This window comes from Pan troglodytes, chromosome 13, assembly GCF_028858775.2.
Source record: "Pan troglodytes isolate AG18354 chromosome 13, NHGRI_mPanTro3-v2.0_pri, whole genome shotgun sequence".
NCBI lineage: Eukaryota > Metazoa > Chordata > Mammalia > Primates > Hominidae > Pan > Pan troglodytes.
Window position 1 is genome coordinate 117,358,850 of NC_072411.2, and position 18,014 is coordinate 117,376,863.

Here is an 18,014-nt window from a genome sequence, read left to right on the forward strand (position 1 = left end):
ACTGTTAAGTATCTGATACGCTAGGCACTGCTTGTATTTGTGGGAAAAACAGACTTAGGTATAGATCCTATGAAGGGAAGACCAGAGGCACAAACATCAAATAAATGCATACTTAGTCAATTACAATTATAAAGGAGGGCTGGTGTAGGAGTGAAAACTAACCTGGTATAGAGGTTCAGAGAAAGTTCCCTGAAGCAAAATAAACCCTTCACCCCCACCTTCACGAAATTGTTCATTCTCTTCCTTTCCTTATAAAACTCCCCACTCTTCTCCATGCAAATCCAAGTATCCTATTAGTTTTTTTTTTTTGAGGACATAGCTTAAGTCTTATTTATGCTATTAAGCTTTACCTTACTTCTCTAGCCTCCAAAAATCTTTTTTTTTCTAAAAAATCTTAGTGTGTTGATGGTTCTTTGTTCCTGCTATCACACTTGATTATGTAATAGATTGCGGATTTTACAGTTACCATAATTTGATTATCCATGTTTTTACCTAAAAATCCTGCGTTCTTTCCCTTTAGAGTCCACATGATGCTATAATAAATAAATATTTGCTTAACAAATAGCCGAGTGTTTTGGGGTGTGCACATCTAGGTGCTAGAAATCTATGTAACAAAAGCAGGGACTGGAATCACGGCTGTAATACATTGAGCAACCTTCCTAAAGCTTGCGATTAACCTAATCCCACTCTTGTTCGTTTGCTTTCAGTTGTATTTGAGCTAAAATTTAATACTCTTTGCACTAACATTGCAGAAAAACTGATTGCTTATTGTTCTGGGAGTTTGGCTACATTAATACTATCTAATATTAACAAATTCCATAAAAGCCCTAACGTTAAACCTGCCTATGAAATACACTGGTCCCTGTTATTTACCTTCTGGATTATATATTTAATGCCAAATTTCCACATAAAACCACAGATAAATCAACAAAATAAAGACCTTAAGTATCAGTTCTTGGGTATATCTCTGAAAAGAATGTAACCTGCATAACAAAGTTCTATAATTTTTTTTCCCTGATTTTCAGAGCTCTGCTTATCATAAAACCTAAAAACAGCTAATTAAAGCTAACAGGATTCAGTGGAGGTAAGTCAAGTTTTCACAGGAGTTAGGTTCAATTTTGGTCCAAAATTTTTCCAGAATAAACCATGTTAGAGCTGCGTAGAGAGGTGTATGAGAGTTTAGGTATGCCATGTGGCATCCTAATTCATTTGTTTCTCTTTGCGGTTTAAATGTCAAAGTACAACACAACTCAAATGGGAGGAATTCCAGCTGATCCACACTTATCCCAGCCCCCACACCCCCTGCAATATTACTGCTCTTGAAAAGACTATGTTCAAAACAATGATTCAATGATAGGAAGTTCATTTGCCATAGAATCCTTCTGTGTGGTTATCACAGAGCTTCTCAAACTCCAGGAGTTCCATCTCTTCTATATCCAGAATATCTAACTTCTGCCCTTTGAACATGGTGCCCTTTCAGCAAATATGACAGAATAACCTGCACAAAAGGCAACCACTCCAGATTGTATTCCCATTTTCCACTGACTTGTAAGTAAATTTGAACAGACTTCTTTAAACTTCCAGCCTTCAATTATCGTTGCACCAAATTCACTCATTTGTTCAACAAATATTTGTTGGGTGACTAAGTGCCAAGCAATATTCCAGAGAGTAATTCTGTTAGCTGTGCCAACAGCAAGGTGAGCATCTCTACAGACATGAGTGACTCTGTTTGACAGATAGCATAGGGAGTAGAAAGAGGATATGGGAAGTAAGAACAAATTAAATCTTGCTTCAACACTTAGTAAGGACTGTCACTAAAATCTTTGAAAGTAAATGTCTCCATCTGTAAAACAGTAATAGCTCAAAAACATGTAATGAGTGCCTCAACGTGCAGGCCCTGCTAGGTACTAGGAATTCAGTGTGGCCCAAAGCAGATAAGGACACTGCGATGATGGGGCTGAATATCGTAAGCACGTTTATGCCCTTTGTTATTGCACCATTGAATCTTGTTAGGCTGTGTGGTGGTTTTAAAATGTATCCACAGAATCTTCGGCACTTTTTTTCAAAAGGTGGAGCCTAATTCCCTTAAATATGAGTCAGGCTGAAGCACTTGTTCTCATGAATAGAATGTGGCAGTGTGATGCTCTAAGACATTTAAGGGCAGGACAGAAAAAGGATAGTTTCTGCCTATCTTGGATTGCTTTCTCTGGGGAAAGCCAGCCACTCTGTCTTGAGGACACTCAAGTAGCTTCAAGGCCCAGCTGGGGAGAAGCTGAGGCCTCCCACCAACTGTCAATGCCAACGCACCAGCCGTGTGAGCTATCCACCTTGGAAACAGATCTTCCAGCCCTACTTGAGTTGTTGGATGACTGACGTCCTAGCCCAAATCCTGACTGCAAACTCATGAGACACACCGAGGCAAAGCCATGTGGCTAAGTCACTCTTTAATTTCCGACCCCAGCTGGGCGCGGTGGCTCACGCCTGTAATCCCAGCATTTTAGGAAGCCAAGGCGGGCAGATCACAAGGTCAAGAGATCGAGACCATCCGGGCCAACATGGTGAAACCCCGTCTCTACTAAAAATACAAAAATTAGCTGGGCATGGTGGCGTATGCCTGTAATCCCAGCTACTCGGGAGGCTGAGGCAGTAGGATCACCTGAACACAGGAGGTGGAGGTTGTAGTGAGCCCACATCACGCCACTGCACTCCAGCTTGGTGACAGAGCGAGACTTCATCTCAAAAAAAAAAAAAAAAAAAAAAAAAAAATTCTGACCCCTAGAAAATGGAGGATGATAAATGTTTATTGTTGTTGCCACTAAGTTTTGAGGGGCAATTTGTTATAGAGCAACAGATAACTAATACAGCCTGTGATATAAACATCTGGATGGATATAAACAATTATGGTGGAAAACTTAACAAACTTCCTTTAGTTTACCTCCCATGCTGTAAAACACAAAATTAAATAACTCTTCACAGACTTCCAATGTTTCCATTACTACAGGATAAAATCTAGACTCCTAGTCTAGTATTCAAAACCCTACATGACGAAATTGATCTCTCTCTCTCTCTCTTTTTTTTTTTTTTTAAGAAACAGGGTCTTACTCTCTTTCCCAGGCCTGGAGTACAGTGGCACAATCATGGCTCACTGCAGCCTCGACCTCCCAGGCTCAAGTGATCTTCCCACCTCAGCCTCCCAAGTAGCTGGCACCACAGGCACATACCACCACATGTGACTAATTTTTTATTTTTATTTTTTTGTAGAGATCGTGTCTCCCTCTGTTTCCCAGTCTACTCTCAAGCAAAACACTCTACTTTGGTTAGACTAGTCTATCTATCTTTAGCCAGTTAAGCCTGAGAAGTTCTGCCTCCAAGATCTCGATCATGCCCCTTCTGCCTCTTGAAAGCCACTTCCTCTTGTTGCATATTCACTTTTTTTCTTCCGAGCTTAATTTAATCCTGAAGTAATTCTCAATTACCCTAATTCGCAGCCATCTTTTCCTTTTTAAACATCCAGTAGTTTTCATTGCCAATGCTGCCTATTTAATATTTATTTTCCTATTTGCACAATTGTTACATGTCACTATTAATCAATGAATATTTGAGTTCCCATTATGTGCAAAGTACTGTGCCAAGATCTATATTTAACACTTTTACTTTAATTATATTTAATTTTTTGTTTTTAAAAATATATTATGGCCCATAATCTATCTTGTGTGTTTCTTCACTTTACAATTCCATCGTAAGCAACTTGAGGTCAGAACGCAGTCCTGCTCTTTACAGCCCTAGGCACATCCTTGTAGAATATAAATCTCCAGAAGCATCTTTTTTTAACCATCTCCACATAGGGCAGCAATTTCAAAATAATGAAAAGATTTTAACATTTCTCATTCTTCTGATATTTATGAAGCCATAAATGCAGTGTTATAAAGCTAGAGTGGGAAGTGCTTGTTTGCATGGACCTGGGTTCCCTGGGCATGTAACTCATCAATGAAATCATCTTGGAAAAGCACCAGTTCAGGAAATTGTGAACACGTCCTTCTTTAGACACTGCTCCAACAGTACTCTCTGAGAGGAGGTTTGCTCCTCTTCGCAGCTGTCCTAAAAACGTGTCTTCAATATAAGACATGAAGAATGGTGTGAGACTTCTGATATCCTGAGGATTACAGTGAAAGACTGAGTGCTGAAAAGAAGAATAGGGTGCTGGCAGCCACTGAAAGCCTGCAAGCTAACTCAGGTGAAAGGCAAGTTCTTCTCCGTGATTATTCAAAGAATTAAATCCATTCTCTGGTTTGTTTTCACAGTGATGAGCTGATCTAAAATTATTTTTAAGTTGAAAAGAAAGGAAAAAGTAGCTCACAAACTTGAAGTAGCATAAGAATCACCTGGCGAGTTCTTCAAAATTTAAACTCTCTGGTCCTCAACACCATCCCACTCACCACCACCTCCAACTCCACCTCCACCTCCAGATGCCAACTCAGAAAGCCTAGGGTAATACTCTGCCATTTGTCTATTTCAGCAGACATACTTAGATCATTTTGATTGAGGTAGAGTAGCTGGGTACATCTGTTTGTAAATCCCCAAAATAGAGAAAAGACAAAGAAGAAAAATATTGATAATAGCATGTGATTTCTATATTATTTGCTCCATTTTCACTTCCCAAATTTCTCCTAAATTGTGTAAATCTTATTTTGGACAGTATGAAATTAGAGGGTTATGGCTAACCTTGCACTGAAAACCTTCATAGTACAAAGAGTAATTCTCTATTTTTAAAAGAAATCTGCATTTTAAAAATCTGAAAAGAAAATGGAGGATTGAAGGAGGGGGTGTTTAAAAAGCCTAAGGAAATAGCTAGCTCTGATAGAGAAGTATACAGATTTCTTTTAGCCTCAGTTACTATTTCTCTTGGGCAATCAAGAGATCATGAAAAAGAAGACCGAAGTGGAAGTCTTAACTCCAGAATTCCCAATCCAGCCACCAGCTCCTACTCCTTAAAACCATCTCCCACACAGCTGCAGGAACACCTTCTAAACTATTGTCTAGTCCCAATGGTCCTATTGTATTTGTTTGTACACGTGTGTGTGTGTGTGTGTGCCTATGTATGTGTATTTGTGAGTATTTGGTACATGCATAGAAAAAAGTCCTAGCAAATGTACACTGAAATGTTAACAATGGTTCTCTTTAGAGGTTGAGATTATGCATGACTTCCATTTTTTACAGTATGCACACTCGTACCTCATTATTTAATTTTTAATAATGAGCGTGTATATCTATAGTCAGAAAAATCTATAAACATTTAAAAATAAAACTAATTTAGTAAAAATAATTCCAGTGGCTTCTCATCACCTTTAAAATAAAGTCTAGGCCTGATGCAATGGCTCACGCCTGTAATCTCAGCACTTTGGGAGGCCGAGGTGGGTGGATCACTTGAGGTCAGGAGTTCGAAACCAGCCTGGCCAACATGGTGAAACCCTGTCTGTATTAAAAATCCAAAAATTAGCCGGGCATGATGGCGCGCACCTGTAGTCCCAGCTGAGGCTGAGGCAGGAGAATTGCTTGAACCCAGGAGGCGGAGGTTGCGGTGAGCTGAGATTGCACCACTGCGTTCCAGTCTGGGCGACAGAGCAAGACCCTGTCTCAAAAAAATAAAAATAAACTCTAATACTTTTGGTTTGGACCAAACAGCCTTATCTTTCAGTACTCAACAAGCATCTTCCTTTTTCAGGCAAAAGAGATTCCAAATTCCTGGCACATCTAACTCTTCCACATTCTATGTCCTCACTCATGTAAGTTGCTTTCTGTAAGAAATGCAACGACACTGGTTATCTAACTGACGAACTCCTACTCATTCTTCAAGACTCATGCTAAGTCTTAGCACTGAACTCTACGTTGGAGCTAAGGAAAAAGAAAAGTTGGTAACCCCGATCCTGTTTTTACTTTGAATATTGATATTTTGTTCATCATAAGGTTTTGTATTAATTTTGATGTTGTAAAATTCTCTCTTGAACTATTATTGATCTTGATCACTGAGTTTTTTCCAACTCTCTAATTTTGTACTGCACTTGCCTTGGTCCCAGGCAGTTGCTGACTCCAACTTCCTTGCTTCTGTCTTGGACTTACCTCCACTGTGGAATTTTTCACATTGCAATAGTTTCTGATATACTTATTGCTCTCTTATAGGCTTGATTGCTGTGAGGGCTCATGGCTTTCTTAATTAGTGCTTAATAGATGCAACAGGTGCCCTTTAAATATGTGATCATGGCAAGAATAAATGTGAAACTTTAACAATGTCTCTTAAAATTTCTTTTTTTTTTTTTTTTTGAGACAGAGTTTCACTCTTGTTGCTCAGCTGGAGTGCAATGGTGTGATCTCAGCTCACTGCAACGTCTGCCTCCTGGGTTCAAGCAATTATCCTGCCTCAGCCTACCAAGTAGCTGGGATTACAGGTGACCACCCCCAGGCCCAGCTAATTTTTTGTATTTTTAGTAGAGACAGGGTTTCACCATGTTGGCCAGGCTGGTCTCGAACTCCTGACCTCAGGTGATCCACCCAACTCAGCCTCCCACAAGTGCTGGGATTATAGGCATGAGCCATGGCACCTGGCCCCATAACATCTCTCAAAATTTCTGAGCTTCAGTTTCCTCATCTGACAAATAATGACAAGATACTAGATTAGCTTCATGATACTCAAGGATAGATGCTATACTCTATACAAATATAGTATCATAAATAATACAGTATAGAAAATAATGTCCAACACTTTTATAGCTCTTACCATATAGCAGGCACTAATCTAAGTATATCAAGTTTTTGTTTAGTTTAGTTTTGTTTTGTTTTTGCTATTTACTTCTCAGATCCAGGTAAATCTGACATTAGCCAGGTATCTTGGTGGATGCCTGTAACCCCAGCTACTCAGGAGGCAGAGGCAGGAGAATCACTTGAACCCTGGTGGTGGAGGTTGCTGTGAGCCAAGATTGCGCTACTGCACTCCAGCCTGGGCAACAGGGACAGATTCCATTTTTTAAAAAAAATGTTATAAAGATGTTATAAATATTCAACCATTCATCTTTACTTATCGGATAGACTTGGACATTAGCACTCCCTATCTGAGAGGAGGCCCTGTCTGACAAAAGGCCCTCTGCTCTTATGAAGGAAAGAGAAAAGGAGTAAAAACCAGAAGACATTTGGTTCCCATGGCCGATTTCACTGAGACGATCACCTTTGGGAAGCTTGCAAGGTAGACCACACAATGTGGGGATGATACAGGATGGAGAGAAAATACCCTTCCTTATTCTTAATTTTTCTACTTGTTAAAATTAAGTTTTATTGTACTTCAGAGATATTTCCTATTCTCTGTGCAATTCTATTTACTGAGCCTAAGAGGGCATTAGCTGAGAAACCTTGTCATCGTGTTAGCTGGCATTAGGGTGTGCCCATCCACATTGCATGAGAGTCAGGCCAGGAGCTGGGGGAGATGGACCACTGCCAGCAGGAGCTGTAGTCATCCCTGTGAGTGATGCAGCCGTGTCCACATCTTCGACCCCTCTGTGTGCTTCAGACAGCTCTGCACGGGACACTGGAGGAAACAGGGTCCCAATCAAATCCCAATTTCAGTTTCTATGGCTTCCACAGAATTTATCTCCATGTTGGTATGTGAAGGGTCAGTAATGTTTCCCAAAAAGTCACTTACTACAATTTGCTGATGGAGGAAGTACAGGATGGGTCTTTGGCCGTGAAATTCAAAAGCTGTTCCAAAATGTTCTGAAACTTCTTAAGCAAGAAGCAGGCTGTTAATGCTCCTACACAAAAATCTCTTCTACATATTTGGAACTCTTTCGTATTTGTGATGGAAATTCCCAGGTGGATGTAGCTGGGAAGGAGTGACGGGGCTTTATATTCATTTTCTTTCCCCCATATGGGCATTATAGACATTATTTTGATCCCATAATCAGATTTACCTGGATCTGAAAAATAAATAGCAAACCAAAACAAACTAACTCCTTGTCCCTTACCCATCTCAGACTCACATTGAGTTTCTTTTACTATCTATCATTGAGTGAATTTTGTAATCCAGTCACCCATATAAATCTTCCAAACTGTATCAAATTTTTACCTGTTGCATTCTGACTGTGTTCCCTGTTAGGAACCATGCTATACCTTGTGCGTACAGTGGTATGATGTGATTTCTGCTATTAATGTACTATCTATCCAATAAGTGAGTCAAGACTGAAGCAGCAAACACTTAAAGACCATTATAAGCCAATACTTCAACAAGAGAGATATAAAGGAAAATTGATTGGGGTTTGAGTGATCAGACAAGGCTAAATGGGAGCACCCTGGATGTGAGCTTGGCTTTTAACTGGCATGCAGGGAAGATAAAAGGACATGCATCAACGTGGGAGTGAGAATGAGACGTGTGGAGGACATTCAGACACCTCCTCCTTAAGCACAGGCATTCTACTGCAGAACAGAATGAACACAAAGTTGGAAGAATCCTGATTATGCAGGTCTTGAAAGTCAGACAAAGAGAAGGTGAAACCTAATGGGCCCAAATAGTATTCTAGGGAGATTATCTGATGAACAAACATGGAAAGAGTTGGAGTTAGGGCTTCCAGACACACACACACATGCACACACACGCACTTTCACACAGTCACAAAGCTATGGAAGCAATCCAAGCATGAGACAATGGGATCTTGAACCAAGGGGTGGCAGGAAGGATGGAAGGGCAGCAGTAACTCTGGGACACATTTCACAAATGGATTCTGACTTGCATGCCAGCGGTTATGGGAGGTAAAGGAAGGGAGGAGTCATGGATGATTCAGATGTTTCTAACCTGAAAGACTAACTAGTGTTGCTGGTACTCATGAGAATGCAGAAACTGGATTGGGCCATCCACAGCAAAAGACAAATGATGATGAATTCTGAGCTCCTCAGAACAACAACAACAAAAAAACCTATGTAAATTTTTAGCCAATCAAGATAGCAAATGAAATTATTTCCTGTGGGTCCTTCAGTTTTCATCATTAGATCATGGGTATGCTGGAGAGCAAGGTGCAGTCTGGAATCCTGCACTCATGCCCTTGTCCTCACTTCCCTGAAAACATACCACAGGAAAAGTCAGCAGCAAGAGCAAGGCCAGAACACACCTCACTCCTCTGACTTTCACAACCCTCATCAGTGAGATGCCCCAGAGGCTCTTTCAACATTAAGACTGTACAATAGCTCTTCTTAACAATTCCGGCGCTGGAGTCATAACAACTTGCATGGATCCCACAAACCACTTGCTGATCAACAATTTCAATCCTCCTTCTCACATTTTTTTTTTCCCAGAGCTACTAACAAGTAGAAAAACAACTTGAGTTCATTTTTACAGCAATGCTCAATCTATGATAGTCCTAATAAGTGGTATGAGGAAGAAAAATGAGTTATTATAATGAACCAGACCTCAGGACCGCCATCGGTGGCACCCATGACCTAGATAAAACCACCTGTCTGCAGGTATCTTATCCAAAAATCCAGGTTCCAGCACGTAATAACCATGTGAACCTTGGTAAATTACTTAACACATTATTTGTGTCTCAATTTTCTCATCTTTAAAATAGGGACAATTCTATTACGAGGTCCAAAGAAATGATGTGAGTATTAACTAAGGCATGCAAAGTACTCAGCACAGTGTCTGACACATAGCAAAGTGTTCAATAAATGTTCATCCCTGTTATTACTTGTATGCATCCCTGAAGATAAAGGGTATGCTTTGGAGGCAAAAAAAAAAAAAAAAAAAAAAAAAAAAAAAAAAAAAGTCAGGCTGAAAATGTTGGACGTTCTTGCATTTACCAAAGCTGTTGAGTAACATCTGGATGGGTGCTATTTAGTATAACTCTGTGATAATATAAATTTGGATATAATTCAATTCGTGGCTGGCTCCTGCCTTCCACCAGCCCTGATTTTCACATGCGAGATGGGCTGAATTTCTTATCCGCAGAGGGCCCAGGAGTGTTCGAAAGTGACAGCCTTGAGATAGTTGGGGCTTAATGTAATGTATAGTCATATTTGCACAGTATGATTTCCATTGTACTTTTAGAGGTATTTAGGGAACAATAGAAAAACATTGTTTTTCATTAACTTCACAAAAGTGTGACTCCTTATTTGACATGACTACTTTTTTTGGAGTCTACTTATCTCATTCTGTCAGGGTTTTACTGTACTTGAAAAATAGTTGTACAGTAATTAGGGACTGCTTGCCTGGACATTCATGGGTATGTGTGTATTAAAGGGAGACAAAATAAGCTTGCTGCACATTACATCTTGGCTTAGTCTAAGTGTGTCTTGTAGAGATTTGTGCTGTTTTGTTGGCCCTTGATCCTAAGCAGGGTTTTTTGGCTTTAACATTTGCCTCTTGACAAGCTGCTGCATGTGGAGATTATAAGAGATTGAAACTACTTCAAACTTGGCACCTCAGCTCATTTCTTCCCTGTTTGAATGAGAAGAATTAGGGCCTGCCTGCCAGGCTCAAAAGGTTTTCTTTACCTGGGATTTATTCTTTGCAGAGGCTAGTTACCTAAGCCGTTTGTTGCAACACGAAAGGGAGTGAGTGAAGTCAGGCGATGTCAGGAATATGTATGTTATCTGGACCAGCACCAATGGTGTCAGGGATTGCAGCTGGTTCCCGCTCATCAAAAATGCAGACTTCTCCAGATGCCCAACAATCAAAAAGACTATGAAGGGAATCCTTTACGTCACTAATTATATTTGTTCTAAATGAGTTATCAAGTCCTACAGACCTGCCTGACTCTTCTGGGAGCAGAATGTACCCACAGTATTACAGAACAGAAGTTGTTGTGGGATCCATGCATGTTGTTATGACTCCAGTGCCTGAATTGTTAAGAGGAGCTATTGTACAGTCTTAATGTTGAAAGAGCCTGTGGGGCATCTCACTGATGAGAGTTGTGAAAGTCAGAGGAGTAAGGTGTGTTCTGGCCTTGCTCTTGCTGCTGACTTTTCCCGTGGTATGTTTTCAAGGAAGTGAGGGCAAGGGCATGAGTGCAGGATTCCAGACTGCACCCTGTTCTCTAGCACACCCATGATCTAATGATGAAGACTGAGGGACCCACCATGGCTGTTTCATTTAGAGGTGGACTCTAGAGTTTCATCTTCACTTCTCTATTGCCCAGCTAGCACTGTAGCCCACAAATGATTTTAACTCTATTAAAGAGAACCTAATTTCTATGATACTTCAGCTACAATGCTTCATGAAGAATTAGTTGGACACAGGTAGCACTGAATACTAATAGTTAGGATAACTCTAATACATACATTGGAATGCACTTACTCCCCATATTTCTTGATTTCATAATTGAGGCAAAGCAGGGGTGCTTCCAATCCTAGTTTCTAATTTTAGTTCACTTTTACAAAATGTAAATGATGCAATGTGAAAAATTAGTACTGACTACTAGATGTAAGAAATGTGAGTTCATGAGCTTAAAACCAGATTCTGGGGCCAGACTGCTTAGTTTCAAATCCTGACACCACCACTTATTAACGGTACCATCTTGGTCAAGTTACTTAAGTTCTCTGTGCATTAGTTTTCTCAACTGTGAGATGAATAATATAGTCACCACCTTACTAAGTGTCTGGTACACAGTATGAGATCAAGAAATATTTTTATTATGATGAATTATTGGCCAATTCTAATCTTTCAGCATAAAAGACATATATGAGAAACAAAGAAAAACAAGAGCCATTTAAAAAAACAGGATAAAAGCATCTAAATCCAAACTGTCATCTCAAAGTTATTCTTTCTACGACAAAAGAGGGGCAAAAGGCCAGGTGTGGTGACTCATGCCTGTAATCCCAGCACTTTGGGAGGCCGAGGCGGTGGATCCTGAGGTCAGGAGTTCCAGACCAGCCTGGCCAAGATGGTGAAACCCCGTCTCTACTAAAAATACAAAAATTAGGCGGGCATGGTGGCGGGTTGCCTGTAATCCCAGCTACTCAGGAGGCTGAGGCAGAGAATTGCTTGAACCCAGGAGGCAGAGGTGGCAGCGAGCCAAGATCGCACCACTGTACTCTAGCCTGGGCGACAGAGCAAGACTCTGTCTCAAAAAAAAAAAAAAGGGGGGGGGCGGGGGGAAAAGTAACTGCTTCTCTACCAGTCTTACATTCTTCAAATTACTCTATAGCACCTCTGATTACAAAATTACGTTTTATATTCTATTGATTATAGAATGTATTGAAACTTTGGGCATAATTTTTACTTGGCTCTTATTTACCCAAATAGGAGTTTCAGACTTAGAAAAAATTTGTGTATAAAAGGGTAAGATGCGGTAAATCTCATGGACAAAGAGCGGTTTTCACCACCTTTCTTTCGTATCCCACATGATTGAATTTCAGCAAACTGTAATCTCCCTGTGTTGCAGGTTTCTCATTTGTAAAGTGAGAGGGTCACTTCTACTTGTAATAACAAACCAAAAAACTATTTTTTAGACTGAGTCTGATAAGGTCTAAGAGACTAACAAACATACTTTCAGTGTTTGAACCATCCTATAATTTTGTACTGTCCTACCGATAAACAGAAAGATAATCACTTCCTTGGCTAGTTATTATTAGAGTATGATAATAGGTCCATAGTAAAAAGTTATTCATCTCCTCCCCAATACAATGTTTTTTCAGAGCCCTTTAGATTAAGGCCTAAGAGGCACATATCACATTATTTCTCTAGCATTTTTTTTTCTTCCTAATTTAGTAGAATTATAAGAGCTTTCCACAGTTTTTTCCATGAATCTCTAATGCTATCAGGTAATATCAATTAATTTAAGACTGCTCATTCAAAGACCTTATATTTCTCTCTTGGAAGTTTTACAAGAGGAACTTTATGTAACTGAAAAGTCCTTAAAAACAAGAAATTGGTGAAAATAGGTGTTGAAAGGAGCTATTAAAATCCTCCCATCACTATTGTTAGAAAATTGATAGTTAGCATATTAAACCAGAATATTTAAGAGTATTTGTCCTACTTATATGGTATTCCTGAAGCCCATGCTACTTAAGATATGTACAAATATATAAATGGATTATTTCTGAGACCCATGCTACTTAAGATATGAACAAACATATAAACTCCAACAGTATACGGTGGAGTCAATCTGTTATAAATAACTAATATACACATAATATGAAGAGAGCAAAATTATGCTGTTTTTATGAACAATCAAATAAAATCTCATCAATAACTCAAATGACTTGAGAAAACATCCTTTAGAAGTAAGGTACTATTCGCTGGGTGCGGTGGCTCACGCCTGTAATCCCAGCACTTTGGGAGGCCAAGGCGGGTGGATCACAAGGTCAGGAGATCAAGACCATCCCGGCTAACACAGTGAAACCCAGTCTCTACTAAAAATACAAAAAAAATTAGCCAGGCGTGGTGACGGGTGCCTGTAGTCCCACCTACTCAGGAGGCTAAGGCAGGAGAATGGTGTGAACCCAGGAGGCAGAGCTTGCTTGCAGTGAGCCGAAATCGCGCCACTGCACTCTAGCCTGGGCGACAGAGTGAGACTACGTCTCGACAAAACAAAACAAAAAAGAAATAAGGTACTATTTAAATGTAAGGAATTGTTTATTCTAGCACCAACAGTTTAAATGCTTTCCACTAACTGAGTTGACATTTTCTTTTGAATTAGCCTGTTGAGCATGATTCACGTCAATTCTGCTATGGTTCTCATCTGATTTCTTAGAACTGGGTGATTCAAAAACACTAATTATTTTTAAAAGTCACTAGCTTTTTACTCTCTTTACAAAATAATTCAGCATTGTCTTCTTTCACATAGCAAATTACCATAATTTATGTGAAATACAATCTAATTTATAGAAATTTGATTTACAAGAAGCTTTTTAGGAGATGGCTGCTTTGTGAAGCAAGAAGCATCTGGTTTGACTTTTCCTCCTCTTTTAAGTAAACCGGCTTCACAGGGAAAAAATAAAAATGAAAACAGCATTCATCAAGCCACTGGGGTTAAAACCCTCATCCCCCTCAGTTCTGAGGACTTTTCTTAGTCCTTTCTACTTTTTCATTCTGGATCCAAAAGAAAATAACGGAGTGTCGGGCATTCTGCCCATTTTACAACTTGACAATTACTAAATGTAACTGAAAGAGCGCTAATTAGAGAACAATCTTCTCTTGAACTAAATGTGTTGACACATTTACACAACTCAAATATCAGCCCTAAAGAGAGAGAAGGGATTTGTATACTACTCTGGATTTTCATTTGTTCAGTTGATCAAATACAAGACTGTGGTTTCCATTACAGAAGGAAAGAATGATATAGCATGAGATTGCTGCTTGTTTGTGCTGTGCATATCATGGCAAGATTTATGAAATGAATAATAAATGGGTCAAAATTTTATAAAGGCTAAAATATTTTCTGGCTTCTACAAGCTTCATATTTTTCTAGATAAATATTACAAACTCAACTTTCTGACTAACTTGAAAATCCAGGGTAAAAAACACACAAATTGTTCATATTAATCCTTCCAAGTGAAAACACTATACAAAAAAAATTTTTTGAAATGAAACACTAAAGTGGTACCAAAATAAATTTTAACTAGAATCCAAAAATTAAGGAAATAAACAAATGTCATTTACTTACAAGTTGGTTTTGCAGTTGGAGGAAATTTGGTCCGAGTAATAGCCAAAATTATGAAAATAATGACTGGCCATAAGATCAAGACAAGTGTCCAAAGCTGCAAAATAATGGTAGAAAAAATTGTTAGTTTTATTGTTGAACCAAAGATTTTTAAAACCTGACTACAAAAAGTGTGTCATACTATAATATTTCAACACAAGCTGAATATTTGACCAACTGTAGATATTATTAATAAAAAGTGAATGAGAGATTTTTTTAATATGTAAAAGACCTGTAAATGCACAGAAGAATGATTTTTCCAGGCTTAAAACCATGAAATAACCTCCTGAGGATTTATTTTGGATCACCTCTCATGACTGCCCCAATCATGATTATATTAAAATTAACCCTGATTGGTTACTTCATTCCTTAAAAATCCTTTAGAGTTTCCCACTTCCCTATTGGATAAGACACAATGTTCTAAACAGGCCATACAAAACCCAAAATAATTTCAACCTATGCCTATTTTAGCCCTTTCAATGTCAGCATTCTATGCTCAGTCATAAAGACTGGTGTGTGAAGTGGGTCGTGACCCATAAATATTGTTGAAAAAATGAACCTAAGAATGAACCAAAAAAGAAATAATTGAGTCAATGAGTGAAGAAGTAAAAAGGAACTTCAAGTCCCATGCAGTCCCATATACTACTTAATGTCTTGTGTGTCTACTTCTATCATAGAACTTACACCATTATAGTCAATGATTTTTTTTTTTTTTTTTTTGCCCAGTTCCCAAATAAACTGGACGTTCATTTATGGTAGGGGCAGTGTCTTATTGATACCTAAATTTCCACCACTCGATGAAAAATAGATGCTCAAAAACACATACTGCATTGAAATTTCTTTGTTTTTTGTTTTTTGTTTTTTTGAGACAGAGTCTTGCTCTGTCACCCAGGCTGGATCGCAGTGGCGTGATCTTGGCTTGCTGCAACCTCTGCCTCCCAGGTTCAAACAATCCTCTGCCTCAGTCTCCCGAATAGCTAGGATTACAGGCACCCGCCACCACGCCTGGCTAATTTTTGTATTTTTAGTAGAGATGAGGTTTCACCATCTTGGCTAGGCTGGTCTTGAACTCCTCACCTTGTGATCCACCTGCCTCAGCCTCCCAAAGTGCTGGGATTACAGGCGTGTGAGCCACCGTACCCGGCCTGAAATTTCCATTAGAGAATTTCACTTTAAATACTTTAGGAGCTGCTTTTCCTCCCCGTGTAGAAGTGATTCAGTTTGAAAAACACTAACTGCTTAATATTTTATAGACCTATATAATTGGCTCCAGAACCATGAAAAACATATTCACAAGAACATTAACTGTGATATGCAAATAGTTATGGTGCTAAAACCAAACCACAGGGACAAATTTTGCCTGTACTTAATAAAGTGAAACTTGGAACTGTATAGTTTTGTGGTCAGACTTATCTTTTCTCTCCCACTTTTCAGAGACAATTTGCTTCAGCCAAATCTCAAGCTATCTACCTGGAGCTCTTCAATTCACCAAAGCAATCCAAACCCCATGAATTACTGATCCTTAAATAACTCCTAATCTACATTTGCTACTAAAATCTCCATTTTGTGTCCAAGAGTGCTGCTCTCCTTGCTGGTAGGCCTGTCACCAACTTCTTAGACTTTGGGTATAATGGTAAGTTTTCAAAAATGGAAGTTCACAAAGTTCACTATAGATCCAAGGACTCCTGAGGCACTCGGTTTGAACATAGCTTGAAAAGCACCCATACAGACTGAACAACTTAATCTAAAACAGCACTTCTCAAACACTAGTGTGGACTTCCAGATCAATTTGGGATCTTGTAAACATACAGATTATGGTTCAGTAGATCTGAGGTGGGGGCTGAGATTCTGCATTTCTAAGAAGCTCCCAGGTAAGTGATGCTGATGCAGCTGGTCCATGGACTGCACTTTGAGGAGAGTGGATCTAGATGTATGCCACCCTACCTATCTAACAGGAGTGTTTACAAAGTCCTGGAATATTTTTGTTGGAAAATTTCTTTGGGATCACCTAATCAATAGAATTCAGGGCATTTGTAAATTTGAATGGGAGAAAAAGAGATTACATTTTTATTTTCTCTAGCTTGTTATTAACATTTAGTATTTCCATTAATGATGAATATAGGCAATGAACCACAGTGTTATTAGAAGAACCTGTGACTTTGTCACTAATAGAAATTATGGATATTTAAAAATCACATTAGAGTTGTTGCAGATATCTTAAAGCGCTGTTTATACTCATTACTACTTAAAATTAGTTATGAATTCACCACTAGACCTTTTATTTAATATTACAATAAAGAGACACACATATTACCATATCATAAACTTGCTTTTTTTTCTTTGAGATGGAGTCTTGCTCTGTCGCCAGGCTGGAGTGCAGTGGTGCAACCTCGGCTCACTGCAACCTCCGCCTCCTAGGTTCAAGCAATTCTCCTGCCTCAGCCTCCAGAGTAGCTGGGACTACAGGCACATGCCACCATGCCCAGCTAATTTTTGTATTTTTAGTAGAGACAGGGTCTCACCATGTAGGCCAGGATGGTCTTGATCTCTTGACCTTGTAATCTGTCCGCCTTGGCCTCCCAAAGTGCTGAGATTACAGGCGTTAGTCACCGCACCCGGCCAAATTTGCTTTTTTAATACTTTGATAACTGAATTTCAACATAATTGGTTTTATTTATAATCCTTTTTATTTTATTTTACATGATGAATTTTAAAACATTATTCTTAAAGGAGCTGTAGGTTTGACCAAACTGCCTAAGCCATCCTCAGGTCCTGTAATCTGATCTAACTCTTTTTTGTATTCTCTGGGTGCAGAAAGTTAGCATAACTTGTCCAAAGTCATATATCCAATTGTGAGGCAGAGCAGGAGACAAGGATCTGAATCCCAAGATACATAGGAGGCCAGGATTTTTTAAAAATAATTATCGTGCTGTTCCGAGCAGCAAATAAGAAAGCATTACAGAAAGTGTATTGCAAAAATATGAGTGCTACAGAAATGTAAGATGTGTTATTATTCTAGCCTCATCTCTGATTTATTTCAAAATTGGAGCTTGTTCTTTAAAGATCCTGAATACAAGGTATCGTCTTTATTTTATGTTTCTCATTTGAAATGTAGACTAGAAAGAATTAAGGTTAAAAAATTAATGTTTGTGGATTTATCAGTTTTGTATTTGAGGTCATAGTTATGAAAGTATTCATCTGAGTAGACTTAATGCCCCATAGCTACTTTTAGGAACTTCTATTCATTTTCTATGGCAACTTCATGAGAATTCAGTGACCGAGATCAACTATAACAACATATCCACATTCAGATAAGGGGCATATATTGTATGGTATGTA

The 18,014-nt window shown here is 38.9% G+C and overlaps 1 protein-coding gene across 1 annotated transcript in view; it reads right to left on the reverse strand.

The window, feature by feature from the left end:
- Positions 1–18,014, reverse strand: part of ABCA12 (ATP binding cassette subfamily A member 12) — a 206,679-nt gene that overhangs the window by 165,389 nt on the left and 23,276 nt on the right. The window contains exon 2 of the mRNA XM_016950439.4: positions 14,640–14,733. Coding sequence (XP_016805928.3) covers positions 14,640–14,733 — 94 coding nt within the window. The remainder of the gene's footprint in view (positions 1–14,639; positions 14,734–18,014) is intronic.